This window comes from Python bivittatus, unplaced genomic scaffold (genome assembly GCF_059951505.1).
Source record: "Python bivittatus isolate LINGU-HERP-01145 unplaced genomic scaffold, Pbiv_v1 ctg000700_np1212, whole genome shotgun sequence".
NCBI lineage: Eukaryota > Metazoa > Chordata > Lepidosauria > Squamata > Pythonidae > Python > Python bivittatus.
This window is the reverse complement of record NW_028277098.1, coordinates 73190784-73209802: the sequence shown is the minus strand read 5'-3', so window position 1 is coordinate 73209802 and position 19019 is coordinate 73190784. Positions and strand designations below refer to the sequence as shown.

At 38.9% G+C, this 19019-nt stretch overlaps 2 protein-coding genes across 4 annotated transcripts in view; both read left to right on the top strand.

Moving 5' to 3' along the window:
• The window catches only part of LOC103060450 (fer-1-like protein 4), a 62891-nt gene extending 50773 nt beyond the window's left edge, over positions 1–12118 (top strand). The window contains exons 37-46 of one of the 2 annotated variants that reach the window (XR_015798432.1): positions 318–488; positions 682–836; positions 1921–2099; positions 3122–3207; positions 3866–3964; positions 4571–4812; positions 6967–7259; positions 8468–8568; positions 9396–11042; positions 11187–12118. Coding sequence is in view for 1 of the 2 variants with exons in the window: in XM_025167159.2 (XP_025022927.1) it covers positions 318–488; positions 682–836; positions 1921–2099; positions 3122–3207; positions 3866–3964; positions 4571–4812; positions 6967–7259; positions 8468–8568; positions 9396–9576 (1507 nt within the window). In the remaining variant the exon portion in view is untranslated. Of the gene's footprint in view, positions 1–317; positions 489–681; positions 837–1920; positions 2100–3121; positions 3208–3865; positions 3965–4570; positions 4813–6966; positions 7260–8467; positions 8569–9395; positions 11131–11186 lie in introns of those variants that run through there. The other variant, XM_025167159.2, reaches the window with a different exon arrangement.
• A 221-nt stretch (positions 12119–12339) lies between these two features.
• LOC103060704 (arf-GAP with SH3 domain, ANK repeat and PH domain-containing protein 1-like) overlaps positions 12340–19019 on the top strand; it is a 58222-nt gene continuing 51542 nt past the window's right edge. The window contains exons 1-3 of one of the 2 annotated variants that reach the window (XM_025167161.2): positions 12340–12628; positions 16065–16137; positions 18015–18160. In XM_025167161.2, the coding sequence (XP_025022929.1) occupies positions 12503–12628; positions 16065–16137; positions 18015–18160 (345 nt within the window). In that variant the 5' untranslated portion in view covers positions 12340–12502. The remainder of the gene's footprint in view (positions 12629–16064; positions 16138–18014; positions 18161–19019) is intronic. The other variant, XM_088153336.1, reaches the window with a different exon arrangement.

Here is a 19019-nt window from a genome sequence, read left to right as displayed (position 1 = left end):
GAGGAGTAAAAAAAAAAGTAAATTGCTAGTAAAAAGTAAAAGAAACAATTGCAAGGGTCTGATAGTTACCTGGCCACATGAGATAAGGAAGGAAGGTGGACCAGGGACTTTAAGATGAAAGAATTGTCTTTATCAATCTGCCAATGGATGCATCTAACTGCTACTCCTTTTATTTGAGCATTTATGTTTATAGATATAAGTTAAAGGAAATGCTGCTATAGCAAGCAGTAAAATTACTGTTGTACAGAATCTATTTTGTTATCTTCTGTCTTCAGTTGCTATCTCCCACTGATATTTTTTCTCTATCTCCTTTTTAGAGTACTGGAGCTTACAATATCCTTCCCTATAGAATCAGAACTCACTATATCAATATTTGACCATGATTTAGTTGGATCTGATGATTTAATTGGGGAGACAAAAATTGACTTGGAAAACCGATTCTACAGCAATCACAGAGCCAACTGTGGAGTGGCCTCACAATATGACACGTATGTATTTTAGGAGCAATCCAGGTGACTGTCAATCCCTCTCATCATTTTATGAGCATTCTGTAACTTTGTCAACAGAGCTTAGGACCCAGTGCTTTCTGCTCTGCAGGAATGCCAGCACTAATAAACCAGTTTCATATCTAGTCTAAACTTGTTGCAATGTAACACACCCATATCTATTCATTTGTTACAGAGAGGGCTATAATATGTGGCGAGATGCTTTCAAACCCACACATATCTTGGAGAGTTTATGCAAGAAGAATGCACTCCCCTCAGCTGAATACAGGGCAGAGGAAGTCAAAGTAAATAACAAGATTTTTAAAATTCCTCCTGAAGCTTTTCCTGAAGGTAATGGTACACACCTCTGATATAATCTGTGCATCCAACTATTATGGTTTATAACCATGGCTTATAGCTTAGCATACTGTGTAAATCCAGAGAGTTTGAGTTTATTCATGAAGCTGTTTTTTTTTTTTTATTTATTTTTAATCTGCGCTCAGTCGTTACCGACCCTGCAGTGACTGCTTGGACGAGTCCTTGCAGTTTTCAAGGCAAGGTGTTTCGGAAGTGGTTTGCCAGAGCTTCCTTCCTAGAGCAGAGCCCAGCTGGCGAGCGCAGGAGGCGGGTTTTCTGTTGCTTCGCGCCCTTTTCGGGCGCGCACGGTTTTTCGCGCTTACCAGCAACTGCTCCCGACTCCCGGGCAAGTGCTGCCAGCATTTTTCCTCCCAACGGAGTGAGAGTACCCATTTATCTACTCACGTGAGTTTTCGAACTGTTGGGTTTACAGGAACTGGGGAGGAAACAGGAGCTCACCCTGTTTAACGCGAAGGCTGGACTCGAACCGCTGAAGCGTCGACCATTTCTGGCCAGCAACTTTCAGTGTCATTAAGCCGCTGCGCCACTGCGTCCCCCAAAGCTGTTTTAAGCAAACACAAAGCTAGTCATACTTGCCACAACTGTCAAGTTTTCTGTGTTGTGATTCATGCACCTTTTTTTTTTTCCTAAAGAGCCTTAGATTGCTATCTTAAATGTATTTCAAGCTATCCCCAAATCAGTTGAACCTCTTTTTATTTGGAAACCCACCCACCCACATATGTATATCTATATATTTGGATATATTTATCTATCCAAATATATGTATGTGTGTGTGTTTGTGTGTATGTATTTTGTGTATGTGTGTATGTGTGTGTGTGTGTATTCTCCACACATTCCAAATCTTTCAGCAGGAAAATATTAAAATATCAACTCCCACCAACTGGGATATTTTTCCAAGTTCAGTGGCATTACTATGGGTGCATAATTATAAATTTAAACTGAACCAATCTCACATATCACATTAAGCACTGAGCTTAATCCAGTCTTGAACAAGTGCATATGGATTACATAAAAAGTATACTCTTGCCTGTTGGCTCTGTATTGTGTTATATTTTAGAAGCCTTGGTGAAAGACAACAAAGAAAACGACGATGAAACCTGGTCTGCCTATGATGAGCACAAGGCTTTGTATGTTCTTCAACACTGGGATGAAATGCCTGAGTATGGATGCAAATTAGTACCAGAACATGTGGAAGTCCGATCTATTTACAACCCAGAAAACCCTGGTATTCTGCAGGTAAGAGCAGAAAGTTGGTTTACACATACTATAGCACTGTTATATTTTGCATCCAGCATTTACATATGTATCTGTAGCCTAACAGCTGTTGCCTGCAAAATATATGTAGGAACACATGTACAGCCTCCTGTTCTAGCACAGCCTTCCCCATCTTATACATTCTGTTATGGGACTTCAACTCCCATAATGACCGTCCACGGCCAGAAGGCTGCTCTAATACAATCACAGCACCATGGGTTGATGCTGTCAGTCAGTTCCTGGTGACTTTATAGATATGACAGTATAGATTTCTTGGCATAATTGCAAAAATGGATAAAACCAACAAGCAAACAAACAAATAAAAAGTCTTATGTTGATTTTTTTCCTAGAGCAAATGTGTCAACATTTTTCCTAAGCTTTTTAGGAATGTGATTTCAGTTACTCAATCTGTATAAGTCCTGAGTTTAGAGGAAGTGGGGGGACAACAAGTCCTGCTGATCCAATCTTTCTGGACAGGCCCCAAACAGGGGTGCTATCTAGCCAGTTTGGTCTGATTCCCACAAACTGTTTTTTCTTTTTTCTACACAACTTGACAAGGCTGGCTCAGGGCTAGGAGATACCCAAAAGTCACACTGAGAATCTCAGGTTCTTTTGTACCTTGCAATGGGCTGGACTGTAGCTGAAGAGAGAATTCTTTTCCACTCTGCAAGTATATTCCTGCTACATCTTTCTGCTGAACTCATCTTCTTCCATTCTTCAGGGCAGGTGTGGGGCAAGGGACATGAAGAACCATGGGGAAACATAGACTAATGATTTTGGACCTGACCTGATCCTCCTGGCTATGAATGAAAGGATGAATGAAAAATCCTGCATAGTTGCCTAGACAACACATTGTCTTATTCTCTCTTCACATTGCAATTCACAAGTTGCAGTGTAAAAATGCAGATGCATGGAATAATATTGAGCAGCTTAAGCTATTGACCAACAAAGAAGAGAACATTGTCAAGTGACAGCAGCTTCAGTGATTTTTTTTGTTTTTCCAGGGCTCTCTCCACATGTGGATCGACATGTTTCCAAATGATGTCCCTGCACCTCCACCTGTCAACATCAAACCTCGTCTTCCGATCAGGTAGGGGCCTCTGCAAACAGGAATATGAGTCAATACTTATTTTATCTTTATAGAATTTGTTATGTATATTGTGTGCCCTGGACAAAGATTTGTGACTTGAAATCCTCTGCTACTACAAGCACCTAACCTCTTTTACCTACTTTCAAAATGGAATGCAAATTGTTTCACATTACACATGAGTGAAAAATGCATTTAATATGCTGGAGAAAGGGTAATTATAGTTAATTTCATGGGGATGCCTTTTCAAGTGGAAAGCTGCACACTTGTGTCTAATATGCTCTTAAGAATGGAAAGTAAAATATATACATAATAAAGCAAGAGGAAATCCAGTTGTATCATGCTACAGAATTAATGGGGTGACAAACAGCAGGCTAGAGCTAAATCTACAATAACTCAGTGGTGTATGAGAAGAATCTGTAATTCTAATATGGAAACCCTGGAAATCATATTGAATACATGTTATTTTAGCATTAAACCAAAAGTAGAGAATCTGTAATTAAGGGTTTGTTTGCCAAAGAGATCTTTTTGTACCAAGGCCATGGGCAAGGGACTTTTCTACCACCCATCTTATATGCATTCTTTGCAATTAATGAACAAATCAATCAACAAATTAATCAGGATATACAAGAAAATCATTATGTCTTTGGTTCTTTTTCAGTTATGAACTACGTGTTATTATCTGGAATACAGATGATGTGATTCTTGATGATGTCAATCCAATAACAGGAGAAATCTCCAGTGACATATATGTAAAAAGGTGCATTTGCTGGGACAGGTTTAGACAATCAGAAATCTGTCTCTGGGCCAACCTACCTGTTTCATTAAATGTGTGAACTGGACTTTTATATATTTGTATTTGCGTGTGGAAGATTAATCTGCATTCATAATTATCCTGATACAAATTCCTCCTAACCCATGGTTCCTTTTGTGTTTTAAAGAAACAGGCACAAATCATGCATTTCATGTGATCTGAACTTTAGCTCACTCTCAGTTTGTGAATTTTTCCTTTGTCCTGCTATTTGGGAATTAATAAATTTAGCATGATTTTTCGTTTTTTGTAGCAAATATTAATCTGATGACATAGACTTCGTGTTTTGCCCTAATATATCCTCTAGTTGGGGCACCTAAATAATGCTGCTGCTTCTTTTTTTCAAGTTTGCATATGAAAATACATGTCCTATATATAAAAATGTGGATATTTATAATGTGACAGAGGCTAGGGGGTATGCGACTGAGACATATAGCCTTCAGGCATGCATGAGCAAATCTGGATTCCTTGCTCCACCATTGTCTTATTTAGGATGTATTCTGTGTCATCCTTATGCTAAAATGTTGCTAGATGCTAATGAAAATTCTTCTGCAGCTGGATCAAAGGACTGGAGAAGGACAAACAAGAAACAGATGTTCATTTTAATTCCTTAACCGGGGAAGGCAACTTCAACTGGCGGTTTGTGTTCCACTTTGATTACCTTCCAACTGAGAAAGAGATTACCTACAAAAAGAAGGATTCTATTTTTTCTTTGGAGGAGTCGGAATTCCGTGAGCCGGCTGTCCTAGTTCTTCAAGTCTGGGACTATGACAGGATTTCAGCAAATGATTTCCTAGGTATTCTTTTAAACATACAGAATTTGAATGTTAGCTTGTTTTAGTGCATGGCACAAATAAGTGAAAATCTAGGAGAAAAAGACCTTCTAAAACTTTGCTCCCAGTCATCTGAAATTGATCTGCTACTTTAAAGGTGTTCTATTCTCCTATTAAGGTAGTTAATATGAAATAAGGAGGGAGCCAGAAACAGGAAAAAGAACTACTGTATTTCTGTACCTACTGTTATTCAGAGGACATCTCCCATAATGCCAGTGCAACTGATTTGCAAGTGCCTCTTCTCCTTACTAAGTCTTGGATGTTTTATGCAGCTATGTGTAGCAGAAGTAATCTTACCTATTTATATATATAAAATCTGTGTCCAGCTGGTGAAACAAAAATGAATATGCAGCACCACCCAGTGGTTACAAAGCTATCACAGTATAGTACAAAGTCTAGAACTTCAGGGTGATTTTGCTGGAGTTCAGAAACATTGATTGAATCTGTTTGAGTATCAATCGCATTTATTTATTTATTTAATTGGACAGCAATTAAAATATCAGATGCATTTGTTCTGGTGGCATCTTTCAGACATCAGTTTTACTTAGGTAATATTAGTAATGACAATAGTCTCAATTGTGACCAGAGATTTAAGTTAGAGATAATGTTTTTAACTAGTGGAGGTGTTAGATTCTGGGAAAGCTATGAAGCCAAGAGACCTGTAATAATCTAAGTAAATGGTTAATAAATGTTATGTAATATTTTTGTCTAGCAGGTGGCTGGACTTTGTCTGGGCTCAGAAGCCAAGCAAGGTTAGGCCTGATTAATTCTTGGCTGCGAGACCACCAGAAATTCCAGGGTTATAAAGTAGGCTGAGAAGTCAGGAAATATTGTGGAAGAAGAAAATGGCAAGCCACTTTCCTACTGTTACCAAGATAACTACTTGGATGTGTCCAATACAAGCTTCAGTTGAGATTCCCTTTACTTAGACATTTTCTGATATCCCTAGGTAGGTTTTCTTAGTTAGTCTGTCCTCACCCCATGTGAAAGGAAGATCTATATGGATATCAGGAACTGTTTTAAGAAGAGGTCAGGATGTTTTGTGTTGCCAGTGTAGAGCTGTGGGTGTCAGAGCTAGAAGAACCAAGGTCAGATGTAAAGAACCTGAAACCAGATAGTCCATTGGGAGTGCAAAGATGGAGACAAGAGATGTAATCTATCATTCTGGTCCAGTGTGGGTTGGTACATTTTTTTGTGTATGTAGTTGGCAGCTACTAATTTCCTGCTTTGATTACAGCTTTTCTAGTATCTGTAATATAACAGGGTTATAAAAGAACTGATTCTGTGCTCTGAGTAACAAACTGAGTGAAGCCTGACAGCAGGAAGTTCTGTGAAATGAACTTCACCAGCTATGAGAGTTATGCATGAATAAAGTAACACATCAAAATTCAAGAAGATTGTATAGTTCAAACAAGACTCAACTAGAACAGGAAGCCGGTTTATATTTCTTCCTTCCTTCCCAGGAGGACCCAGTGATCAGCCTGTCAGTTGGGTTAGATCAGATGCTGAAGTTACTTCACTGAGAAGTTACTACCTTCAGTCAATATTTCATCACATGAGCAAGTTACACCAGATTTAGCAGTCTGTGATAATGGTGCATAATTGCATCAAATCTTAGTTCTGAAAGATTAGTATAGATGGGCTTTGTTCAAGAATTGACTAAAGAATAGTTCTTCAGCCCAGAATATGGGCTTATCTGTCTTCTTGTACTACCTTTAAGAGGAAGTCTGAAGAAAAGGGGGTTCACCCTTTTTTCCCAAGCCAGATTGCTGTGCCCTCTTTTTCTGTGTGTGACTTGGTCAAACCTATCTTATTTTACCCTTATCCATCTTGCAAGCATCTTTCTACTTGTGCCACGGTGCCATGGTGTTGGGAGGCTAATGGTTAGAAGGTTGTGCTTTGAGCAGGTTTCAGTAAGATGACTTTATGATCCAGTCATTCTGTGATTTCTGCAATAATGTTACAGGTTGTTAAGATTTGATGCCATGCTAGCTGCAACCAAAATTAATATAATTTCCAGTAAATTAAACTACTGAATTCTTACTGGTTTTGTAATTATTTCATATATTGTATAAGTGGTCAGTGCCTGAGATTTTCTCTTCTTTGCTGCCTTTCTAGGGGCCATTGAGTTAAAGCTGAATGATATGGTGAGAGCAGCCAAGAGTTCAGAGCAGTGCACTATCAAGATGGCCAAGGAAAAGGCCATGCCACGGTTTTCTATCTTTCGAAACAAACGAATGAAAGGGTGGTGGCCCTTCATTAAACTGAAAGGTCAGGAAGACATTGAAAGGGAGGAGAGGGAGGCTAAGCAGAAGAAAAAGAAGAAGAAGAAGAAGAAGAAATGGAGGAGATCAGTTAAGCCAGAAGATGTTGAGTTTTCAGATCCTAGTGGGAACATCTTCATCTTAACGGTAAGAAAACATGCAGCAATATTGAAGTGATGTCTGAAATGCTAAGGGGTGAATGTGCAGGCTCAAACCCATCCCTTAAAAACATTTCTGTTTTCCTGGTCTCCCTATTCCTGCTTGCTTCTTTATCTAAGATCAAGCTGGCAGGCCATAGCTTTCTGACAATGGTGATGCTTCCTTTTGGAACTCCCTTTTACAGAAAGTCACCAGGCTGAATCCATCCTCAGTTTCCAGATATATATATATATATATATATATATATATATATATATATATTACATTTATATAGCTGCCCATCTCACCCAGAGCGACTCTGGGTGGCATGCAACAATTAAATAAAATAACAAATAGATAAAAACAATCATTATAAAAGATTAAAAAGTTATTATCAAACTACAACATCATCAAAAAGTTTTAAAAATTTTAAACTTTAAAATATACAAACCCCACTGAGAGAGAGAATATTAATTAAAGCTGAGCCATGTTCCATATTAGGAAAAAGCTTTGAATTTCATCAGATTATACTTTGGGATTTGTATATTTATGGCAGCTATCAGTATAAAACAAAAACCTGACAGGAAAAAAAGTATTCAAAATAAAAAGAAAAGTCTCAAAGGACCACTGATGCCAAAGTGTTTTGCATCAGAGAAAAGAATAAACCAATCTCCAGGGACAGGAAATTTGAAAAGATGAACTTCGGAATCAGAAACACTTGCCGCCAACCATGCTCTAGACAGAGGTGGAACATGGGGGATGACATGTGGACAGATGTGATCTTACAAGAAGATCCCAAGCTAGAAGTAAGTGGGATTTGCACTACTCTGAACACAGTGGAAATATCTTTATCTTGCTCGAGGGGAAAGTGTTTAAGGAGGGGTATGCTGTTGCATGCAGAACATAAAATAAAGGGTGCCTCATATATTGTCAAAAGCTGCCGCGTTTTCTAACCATCAGTCAGAGCAGTTGCTCTTAAAGACTGTGAACTGACTTCTCCCATTTCTCTGATGACTGATTCCACATATGTGGAATTCTACTCTTAGCCCTGAATTTGCTTGGCTAATGTTATGTTTAATTTGCTTTCAACTGTTGTGGAAATTGTGTTTCCTGGAGAAAGATTTTGGCTCTTTTGTTGTGTTTCTTGCTTTGGATTTTCTTTAATCAGCAAACACTTGAAAATGTCAGCTGCTATTTCACAGTGTGCTTTTTTCCAGGGAAAAGTAGAAGCTGAATTTCAGCTATTGACTATAGAGGAAGCTGAGAAAAACCCAGTTGGTCTGGGGAGAAAAGAGCCAGAACCCTTGGAAAAACCCAAGTAAGTGCTGATAAATGTAGACAGATTGTCTTACAAATAGCCCAGTCATATATCAAACCCACATTTGCCCTTGCTTTTCCCACCCAAAATGGTGTCAGTGAAAAATAGTGGAGGTTTCTCTAGGATCCTACGGTTTGGGTGTGTGAGGAGTGAGCTAAATGTAAGGTTAGGATAATTTTATATGAATGTGGCCCACTTCCATTCAGAAGTCCTGATATTTTACTTTCTGCTGTATTTTCCTATTTTTTACTATCATCTTGGGTCTAGATGGCTGGAAAGTGGTAAAGGAGAGAGCTCCTAAATTTTCCAATAATTGATTTATATCCAAAATTATCATGCTGCTAAAATTGCCAATTATGTTGCTAATGAAATAGAATACATTAACTGAATTGGAATATATTCAATTTAAAAACTGGCAACGTGATTTGAAAGATCTTTAGCTTTCTAGGAAGTGAGGCTGAAGCAAAGAATATTGGCTTAAGGAGAATAAGGTAATTAATGATGTGTAGTTGTGATGACTGTATCCTGCCTCCAGAATGAGAAACAACTTTTCTCTGAATATCAGTTGCTGTTGACCAACAGAAAGATAAGGTTGTTGCCCTTGTGTTCTGCTTTTGGGCTTTCTTTAAAGAAGATAGGATGATGAGCAGAACTTTCTGGTTGAGAAGGGGCCTCCTTATAAACCCAAGCATCTATATAGTCAGCAGGAGTCAAATACTGTATAGGGTGTATTGTTTATATATTTAAAATTTTAGCATTTGGCTGCTTAGCTTTTTTTTTCACCTATCTAAAATACATTTTCTGTACCTCTCTTCTTTCTTTTCTAGTCGTCCCAAAACATCCTTCAACTGGTTTGTGAACCCCATGAAAACATTTGTCTTCTTCATTTGGAAACGGTACAAGAAGTACATCATTGCATTGCTGATTATTGCAATTGTGACCATATTCTTGGTTCTCATTCTCTACACAATGCCTGGATACATCAGTGAGAAGATAATAAATGGCTAAACAAGCGCACTTCCTCCCCAGCAAGTTGGGATTTAATAAAGGAAGATAACAGTGACTTCTGTATCAAAGATCTTAAAGAACATAGAACATAGCTGCCTAATTGTGCATACAGCATTTTGAAAATGTGTCTGCCATTGGAAATACTGCCTCTATCTGAGCATTCAGATTACCTACTCATGTAGAAGACTGATGATAACAATCTCTGAAATAAGTTTTTTACCTGTCAATAGTTCTGAAGATAAAGTTCCAATGAAAAACTGACTCTATGAACTTTATGGATAAAATAAACAGCTGCATCTTAAACAGAAAGCAGAGGAGGTGTAGAAGCACTAAAATCTAGTCATAAAGGAGAATAACAGTTTTAGGCTTGTGTTGTCTGTGTTGTCAGATCACAAGTCTGTGGGAAAATGAATTTCAAATAGTTAAAAAACATGCTATGGAAAAAAATCTTAATATTATAGAGTAAGATGGGATGATGAGGGAATAGAGGGATGAATTTTATTTATGGAAAAGTCAACATCTACCAGTTGTTAGCATTTTGTGTTTATATAAAAGTACATAGGAAGACAATACTCCTGCAAGCAGGCCAGTTTTAATCATGGGAAAAAACATAAACTTTAGAAAATGATTTGGACAACTCCATAATTGCATTCATAAATCAATTTCCTCATATACTTGCTACATCACAGGTTGTGTTGTACCAAACTGAATAGAATGTTATGGTGGTTCACTGAGGATACAAAAACTATTAAGATCTAGTTGAATCTGTAAAAATATTAAGAGTATCAAACACTTGCGTGAGTTTTGCCATGGAAATGCACAAGTCGTTCAGGTCTGATCTATATCACTCCTACATAGCTTTGTAGATAACCAAGCATAATGATCCAAACATTTTCTCTCTCCAACCATGCTTACAAAATAGCTAATAGTAGAATATCCAGTTTGAGAAAGGTGGAGACGTACTGCTCTTTGTGATCAGAGCATTTAGATTGCTAGAATACCAAACCATATTCATCTATATAAGAAATGCTCACAAACAGAAAGATGGTCAGTAGGGTTATGTTGCTTTTCAATACCTTAGGTTCTATTAAGTAAAAGAGTAGGCAAACTTTTATGGGCTTTGGATATTTTGGGAATTTTGAGAGTGTATTGTAAATGCTTTCATAATATGGGTATGGAGTGTGTGTGTGTGTGCAGGTTGTCTATTCATAAAATGGCTTCTATGGTGGACATGGCCAAACATAAAACATTGGTTGCATAACCAAAAGACTGGAGAAATTGTTCCCCACCACCTGTTCTGGGCTCCAAGAAGGTTCTCTACCATCCAAACTTACTTTGGTCCTTTTTCTGGGTAGTCAGCCTACTTCTAAACACTGGTCTGAACCTGAAACATGTCCACTCTGCTGGAGCTCCTAGGATGAGCAGAGATAATTGGAGTCAACAGAAGCGAATATGTGCAGCTCAGGGTTGAACTGTGGAGTCCTTGGGGTTCTCTGAGCTTGGTTGTTTTCTTGCAAACATTTCATTACCCAACTAGGTAACATCTTCAATGCACCTAGCCGGGTAATGAAACGTTTGCAAGAAAACAACCAAGCTCAGAGAACCCCAAGGACTCCACATAATTGGAGTGAGGCTGTCCCACATGTAACAAGGAGCTGTGCCATGCAGGGCCTTATAGGAGATAGTCAGCACCTTGAATTGCACCCAGAAGCTTATAGGGAACCAGTGCAGCTTGGTAAGCAATGGCATTACATGGATGCACCATATTCTGCTGCATATTTGTGTTCTGTGAGCCATAGCATGTGTCTATGTGTATTGAAATGGTGAGTAGGGATGGGGAACCTACAGCAATACGTGACTGCACAATTTTTACAAAATGTTTTTTAAAAAATAAGGTATCAAAAATCCAATTCTAGCTATCAACACCAAACTTTTAGGAGCTCAGGTGGTTCTGCAGCTCATGTTATTATCTAATCTTTCATTTCCTAAGGACCAACTGGCTCCTAAGGGGCTAATCATGTACCAAAATAATTTTATTAACCAAAGTGTGTCATACGCAGTATGTATGCATCTAGCACTGCACTAAATAAAGTGATGTGACTTGAATAGATACGAAGACAAAGTTCCTAAAGAAGTATTGTTCAATGATCAGACTGCAGACAGAACCAGAAAACTATTTGGAGTTCCGTGGGAGATATCTTTGGTTTGAATATTTGGGAAGTCTGGTGCTGAATCAAAATTTACACGATCCTTGGTGCCTCTGGTATCTGCCATATGTATAGTTCTGTACAAATAGTAGTTAGCATCCAGGAATTGGGTAAACTGAACTGGGGGAGAGATTCATTTTTCTTGAGACAGCTAGAAGCTTACAGAAAATTAACTCAGAACTTTTCAAAGAAGTTAACATTGAACAAAAAAGTATCTTAGCATAATTTCATTTATTTTTATTTATTATGGAATGTATACTCTGCCTTTCTGTTTATGCAAATACTTCAGACTGTTGAATATTTTAAAAATACAAAAAATAAAATTAAAAATTAAAAGCTTGGCAGAAGAAAGACATTTTTGCCATTTCTCTAAATATTAAGAGAATCAGGGGCCAAACACTCCTCCCAGACTCACTCTATGGTCTGGGAACCTCACATGATAGGCACTCACCAGGTGGTAGTAAAGGGCAAGAGTCTGAGCACTTTCATGAGTACTATTCTCTCTGTGTATAACGGGCAGGAAAGCAGAGTTACAGAGGGAGAGTGAGCAAGCTGCTGTTCTGCCTTTCAGAGGTTTGTGGTCTTCTCAGCTACCCTTAGCTGCTTCCTCTCAATCCTGTTCCCCTTTTTCTGTGGCCTGATGTTCCACCTCCGTGACTTTGCTGGATAGCCCAAGGCTGTGTGTTCCTTTGCTGCATTCACCTGCCTCAGTCACAAGGATGCCGGACCTGATCTCTGTCCAAGACTTCATCTCCCAAACCCACGAAGATCTGAGCTCTCCAACAACCTCCTCCTTTACTAGCCACATGGGCAAATGCAGGAACACCGTCTGCAGCTTAGAGGAGGTAAGGGAGGAGCAGGGAAGGAGGCATTAAGCCAAACACATCTAGGTTGAATCAGTTGCTGACGAATTTCTTGCTTTCTTTTGGGGAAACAAATGCCAGGAAATTTCACCTCATCCTATTAGCATGGAGAGGAACAAATTATTATTCTTGTTTGTAAAAGGATTTGTACCTCACTCTTCTTTCAAAAGAGGAAACGCAAAGCAATTTACATAATAAAAATGCAGTTGATAATGAAAAATTAAGTTCTGAAAAACCGAAAAATCTAATATTAAGATTCTATTTAAAAAATATGAATGTCTATGTATGCATCCAGATGCCCACATATGTTGACAATTCATTTAAAATTTCCCTACCAACCTGACAAAAGGGTTATGATGCATAAAGATTGTCCATAATAATTGTGTTAGTCCCTAAAGTGCCACAGCACTGTAGGAGTCCAGCACAGCTACCCCTCTTAAGAGCTTAAGAGACAGACCATAGCAGGACAGACTTTACAGCTGTAAGATGTTTCTCTGTGCCTTAACAGGTTTCATCTCACTGGTGAAGATACCACGAAGCAGGGTCTTTTCTATGAGTGCAGAGTTCCCATGGGCGCAACCTGAGAGAGGGTGATATGTCTCTTTGGCATTGTGAACTGAGGGTGTAACTTGTTTCTTGAGTTACTCTCATCCAAGTGCAGTCAGCACTTCAGCAACTCTTGATATACAATTTATCAGGGCGGATTAAGGTTACAATCTTCTCATAATATTACTTGGGAATAAGTTACACAAAAATAAATGAGGCTTCATTCCGAGAAAGCACCCAATACTGACATTGTGCATTATCAATATTTTTAAAAGAGTTAGGGTTAGGAAGCGTTTTTATACAGCTATGGAAGATATCATTTAAATATTTGTTGACTATAACTTTAAAAACCATTTCTGCCCCTCTTACTTTTTCATTTCCTCTTTTAAAATGTGTTGCACATTTTCATTTTGGTTTCCCAATACCCATCCTCATTGTGAAGAAAGTTCCAGAAATGGAGGGCTGATTAAGCTTTGTATAAGAGCGAGCAGATCCTGAAAGGTATCAAAAGTCCCTTAAGAGTTAGGACAGGATGTGACACTAAATTTAAAGTTAGTAGCAGGAAACCATTCAAGAATATTAATAGTTTGGAGTGAGAGAGAAAAAACAACAACAAACTTGAAATGGACAGGAAATGGAAATGTTGGTGAAATTCACATTATATGACCAAAGCTTTACCTTCATTATTAGTGCTTCTAATTAGCATACTGACATTATTTCATCTGGCATTATCTTACTAGTGTGTGAAATAAGTGCAACTGAGTAATAGTTTGAGCATTCTTTAACACTGTTAATTTTTGATTCTGGAAAATAAATTGATATTTTTCCAATCCTTTGGCCACTGCTGTGTCTTCCACACCTGCACGTAGAACTTTAATTTCATCATCTTGTCAGATTTTAAATAATTCTGCTAGTATTTCATCAACTCCTGCTGTTATTAGTAATATTTTGTAGGGCCCAGTTAGCATTATTTTCCAGAATGTCTGATTGTAGCTCTGTGATCAAATCTTTTTATGTATTTATGTTCTTATGCTTTTGTGATCTCTTTTGTTCAGTTTTTCTCTATAATTGTGCCATCTCTTTATATCTCCTTTCTATGGTATGTGTTTGCCTTCTTTGCTTTCTGTAATTTTCTTACATCTTTTTTAAAAAAACTGTTTTTTGTCCCGTTTTGTTGTTGTCCTTAATTTCTTTCATTGGTTATTTAGATAGAACTCTTGGTCACTCCCTGTTTTTATCTGGAATTCAGTGTTTTCCTGTCTCTGTTGCCTTTCAGCAGACCAGCAGACAGCCATTTTGTCTTCTTTTACTTTTTTGTGTTTCAGAATATTTTTGTTTGCTTCATCTTTAATTATGTTTCAATTTTCAGTCTGGAGTTCTGAGAGGCACTCTGTCAAATCAATTCTATTAAAGATATTTTTCACCTTTGCCACATAATCATATGGAATATTGCTGAGGTTTTCTCTTGGTCTGAATATTTTATTTTCTTTAATTTAAGGTTTAATTTTGCAAGGAGTATGTAATCTGAGTCACAAGAAGCAGTAGGTCTTATTTTTGCTAACTGAATAGAACTTCTTCATTTTTGGCTGTAGATCATATAGTCGATTTGATTTCAGTACTCTCCATCTGACCAATAGAAAAATGGAAAAAATATTGTCTAGTTAGTTAGTTCATACCTTCTGAACTTCCAACTGTACAGAGACGGCCCTCTCTATCTTCATTCCACACAAAAAGGGCAATAAAATAAATTGCTAGCAATCCTCACCCATGATTTCCAGTATATGTATTTGAGTGCATTTATTTGATGATCTGCAAAAATCTGGACAATTATTATTTGTTTATTTAAATTTTGGATAGCTGCCCATCTTAAAACCAACTCTGGCTGGCTTACAGCCAATAAAACAATAAATGCAATCATAAAACTAAAAACAATAAAACTAAAAAACAGAAAAACCCGGCACCACCACCACACTTCTCTGATGTCATCCACATTCTCATCTCATTTCATCCTGACCTCACCCTATCCCAATGCTGGGAACAGCCAGGTCTTGAGTGGCCTCCAGAAGGATAAAAGGATAGGGGCCAGTCGGATCTCAGGGGGAGGGTGTACCATAGGGCAGGGGCTGCAACAGAAAAGGCATGCTTCCCAGGACCCACAAGATGACAATGTTTAAGAAAAGGGACCTGCAGCATGCCTACCCTATCTGCTGCAGGAGAGGCAGTCCTGCAGATAACCTGGTCCCATGCTATGTAGGACTTCAAAGGTACTAGCACCTTGAAGAAAACTGGGAGCCAGTATAGCTCATGGAACAGGGGTGTAATATGGAGAACCTAGTGGCACCCAACACTGTGCATGCCACTGCGTTCTGGACCAGTTATAACTTCTGGGTGGTCTTCAAGGGCAGCCCCATGTAAAGTGCATTGCAGTAATCCAACAGGTTACTTAGGTATGAAGGTAACTGTGTAAAGTTGATTGTAACAAATGTAAACAAAAGCACTGAGATGGTCCAAAAACTTTCCAGTTATCTTGCCATCTTTGCTGTCTTAAAAGCCTCTATGAACAAAGGTGTTGGGGGGGGGGATTATGACATATGCATTATGATGTCATCATGCAAATGTCGCCACTTATAAAGTTATGTCAGATATCATGATGCTAGGATATAACCACAGCCTTTGTGTGATGAGATCAGTCCATGCCTGTTGTCATTTTAATGTCATTATGGTTTGCTATAAAAGCTGCTGCCTGTGAATTGTGAAGCTAAAGTAACAGTATGTTGGCAACTTTGCAATCACATACTTTCCCCAATTGCTGTGACCGTGGTTGTGGGTGGAAAAGAACATATGTTTAGTCCCTCTTTTTTAATGCTTTTAGGACTTGGATTTGGATCGAACTGTTCTGCAAAAAATGAAGAAAGCAGTCAAGGCAGAGCACGCCAGTGGACAAGGTCAGAATGCAACCACTTATAACAAGAAATAGGAGATGGCCAAGGCAGCCAAATCTGGCAGACCAGAATGATATTTCTGTACCTTTAAGAGTTTTTTTAGAAGGACCAATTCATCCAGTTCCTTTTCTCAGTTTTTAAAAATACAGGCATCCAGAAAGAGGTCGTACTAAGCTTCAGTAAGAACAACTGGCTGTATGACAGGCTCAAGAGCCAGTTTGGTGTAGTGGTTAAGGCATCAGGCTAGAAATTGGGAGACCATGAGTTCTAGTCCTGCCTTAGGCACAAAGCCAGGCTGGGCCAGTCACTCCCCCTCATTCCTAGGAAGTAGGTAATGGCAAACCACTTCTGAAAAACCTTGCCAAGAAAACCACAGGGACGTTGCCAGGAGTCAAGACTGATTCGAAGGCACCAAAAAAAAAAGGGGGGGGAAGAGGGCAGCTTACACTGAGCCATAAATTAGGCAATCACATTGTACAACAGCCAAGCATGTTATAAAAGCCCAGCCCATGTCATGCAAACAAAGAGAAATTGGTTAATTGTTAAGTTAACCATGGGTAAATGTATTGCACAAACTGCCATTTTCAGGTAAGATGCACAGGACTTCCACCTGACAAATGTGTTTGTTCAGGCATGACAAAGAAATTCCAGCAGCTCTCCCTTCTATTAAATCCTTTTCATTTAGTCTATGAAAAGCTGGTCTCCATGTGTACAGACATTCTGGAACTCTGTGTCAAGCTGTATATGCCAATCCTCCCCATGTACCCATGGAAATTGGCTCTTCACTGATGTTGTATACTTCTTTGTTACACATGAGCTAAGTGTTTTGGGTGCAGCAGAGTAAGTATATGCACTCTGCTTAAAAACACATTAGTGTATGCAAGAAAAAGGCTGGATTCACACACTACACTGTGCCACAGTTTGTTTTAGCCATGGATTGTTGAATAAGCCCTATAGCCTGATTTGCACAGTAATCATAAACCAGGATTTACAAATCAGAATGGCTGGGTTCATACAATACAGTAAGCCAAAATCAAACCTTACTTACACAGTCATAGGCATCCCATACAACCTGTGATAATATCACATGTCCACGACTGACACAAATGATATAATTTGCATTATTTGCATGATGATGCCGTGACACGTGTGATATCACTTGCCCTGTCTTGCTCCCCTGCAGAGAGATGCCCATGGTGTAAATCCAGCCAAACTGTCTACAGTATTCCTTGAAAGAAATTAGAGCAGACAAGCACTTTTGTAAACAAATTGATTCCCAAAACAAACAGCAGCATCATGGACACTAACATGGTGTCATCCGTTTCCCCTTTGTCATTATACCTCCTTTCCGTCTTTGGATTCCTCCCATTAGATAAATGTAGATAAATTTCCCATTCAGGATAAATTTGGCAGTCATTAGTTCCAGCTGAGGAAAGACTGAGGGATCATATTTTATTAGAAAGCAATCTTCCTGATAAAGGATTACCACTTGGGAATCTATAAATTCACGTTTGGCATGGAACTCCAGCTCTTATTTGCCCTTACCAGCATGGTCAGGAGAACCATTACTGGAGCTGAGCTGCAGTTCAAGAACTGGAAGTCCACATGTTCTCTCCTGCTATGCTGTTGTAACAAGCCTCAGATTGTACAGATGTCTTTACCTTCATGCTGTATTCTGAGTCCTTCCCAAAGTACCTTTCCATATGCTAAATTCCAGACTGTGATACTATACTATATGCATTCATGTGAGTTTAAGGCCCATTAAAATCAATGAAATGGGTTCCTGCCAACATTTTTGGATTTCCTTTCGTAATACAGCTTTTTGGTTTGCCTCAGAAGAAGATGTGAAAAAACATTCAAGTAACTTTTTATTTCTGCAGATCTCATGAGCCACTTAGATGCTCATATTGCTGCCCTGGAGAAGTTTTCAGGAAACTATCATAACAGCGGAGATGAAAAGTTGTCTGAAGCTTTTACCACCTTTGCTTCATTTTCACAAGAGCTGCTAGAAGCTATCAAGAGCCTGGTATTGTCCCATCCATCTGACCTCCCACTTTCTGGGGAAAGTACTCCTGTGCCCTATCACTGGGTTTGCTGGGTACTGTTGTCCAATAGCACCTAGAAGGCCATAGACTGGCCTTTCCTGTTCTATGTCATGACAGGATCAAACATCTCCCTGTGCAAAATCTGACCACAGGTGTCAAGAAATTCACATGGTTAAATAATGTCTTGGAAAATGTGCCTAACCCATTTATTAATCAGAGGGGGCAGGAGAGCATTTTGATGCCTTCCATATGTGGGTAGGCAATTTTTTGTGGGCCAATGCTCAGTGTTTGGGGAGCCTAAAGTATGTGGAACCTGAGAGCAGGAATGAGGTTTGGGGATGAATGTTTGAGAATTTTAATTGTAATGTGCACATTTTAAGGTTACACCACAGTTCCCATCAACTTCTTATCGTAAAGTGGGCTCCAGCTCAGTCCTCTTAACCACAGCATAAACATGACCCACTAACCATTTTTAAGACATGCCCTCAAGACTTTCTCTTCATCTTATTCCCAGCCCAGAGAGTAGGCTGCTTAAAGTCACCTTTAGCTGTTCTAGTTTTAAAGTAGTGTTCTCCCTTTTCTCATGACACAGTTTTTGCCATGGTTATAACCTGGCATACTACACCAACCATTTGGCTGCTGATGTAATCCTTGTTGAGGATCAGCCCACCTCCTACATCTCCTATTGGGGCTTTTAGCTTGTTTGCAGGAGAGACAGGATACTTGGCTTCTGCAGAGGCACCTGCCCTCAAATGCCTGGTCGATCCTTTCTGAAGTGCCTCTTACATCTTATGCAGGCTCTTTATAGGCACTGATCTGGCACTCTTTTGAACGAGTACG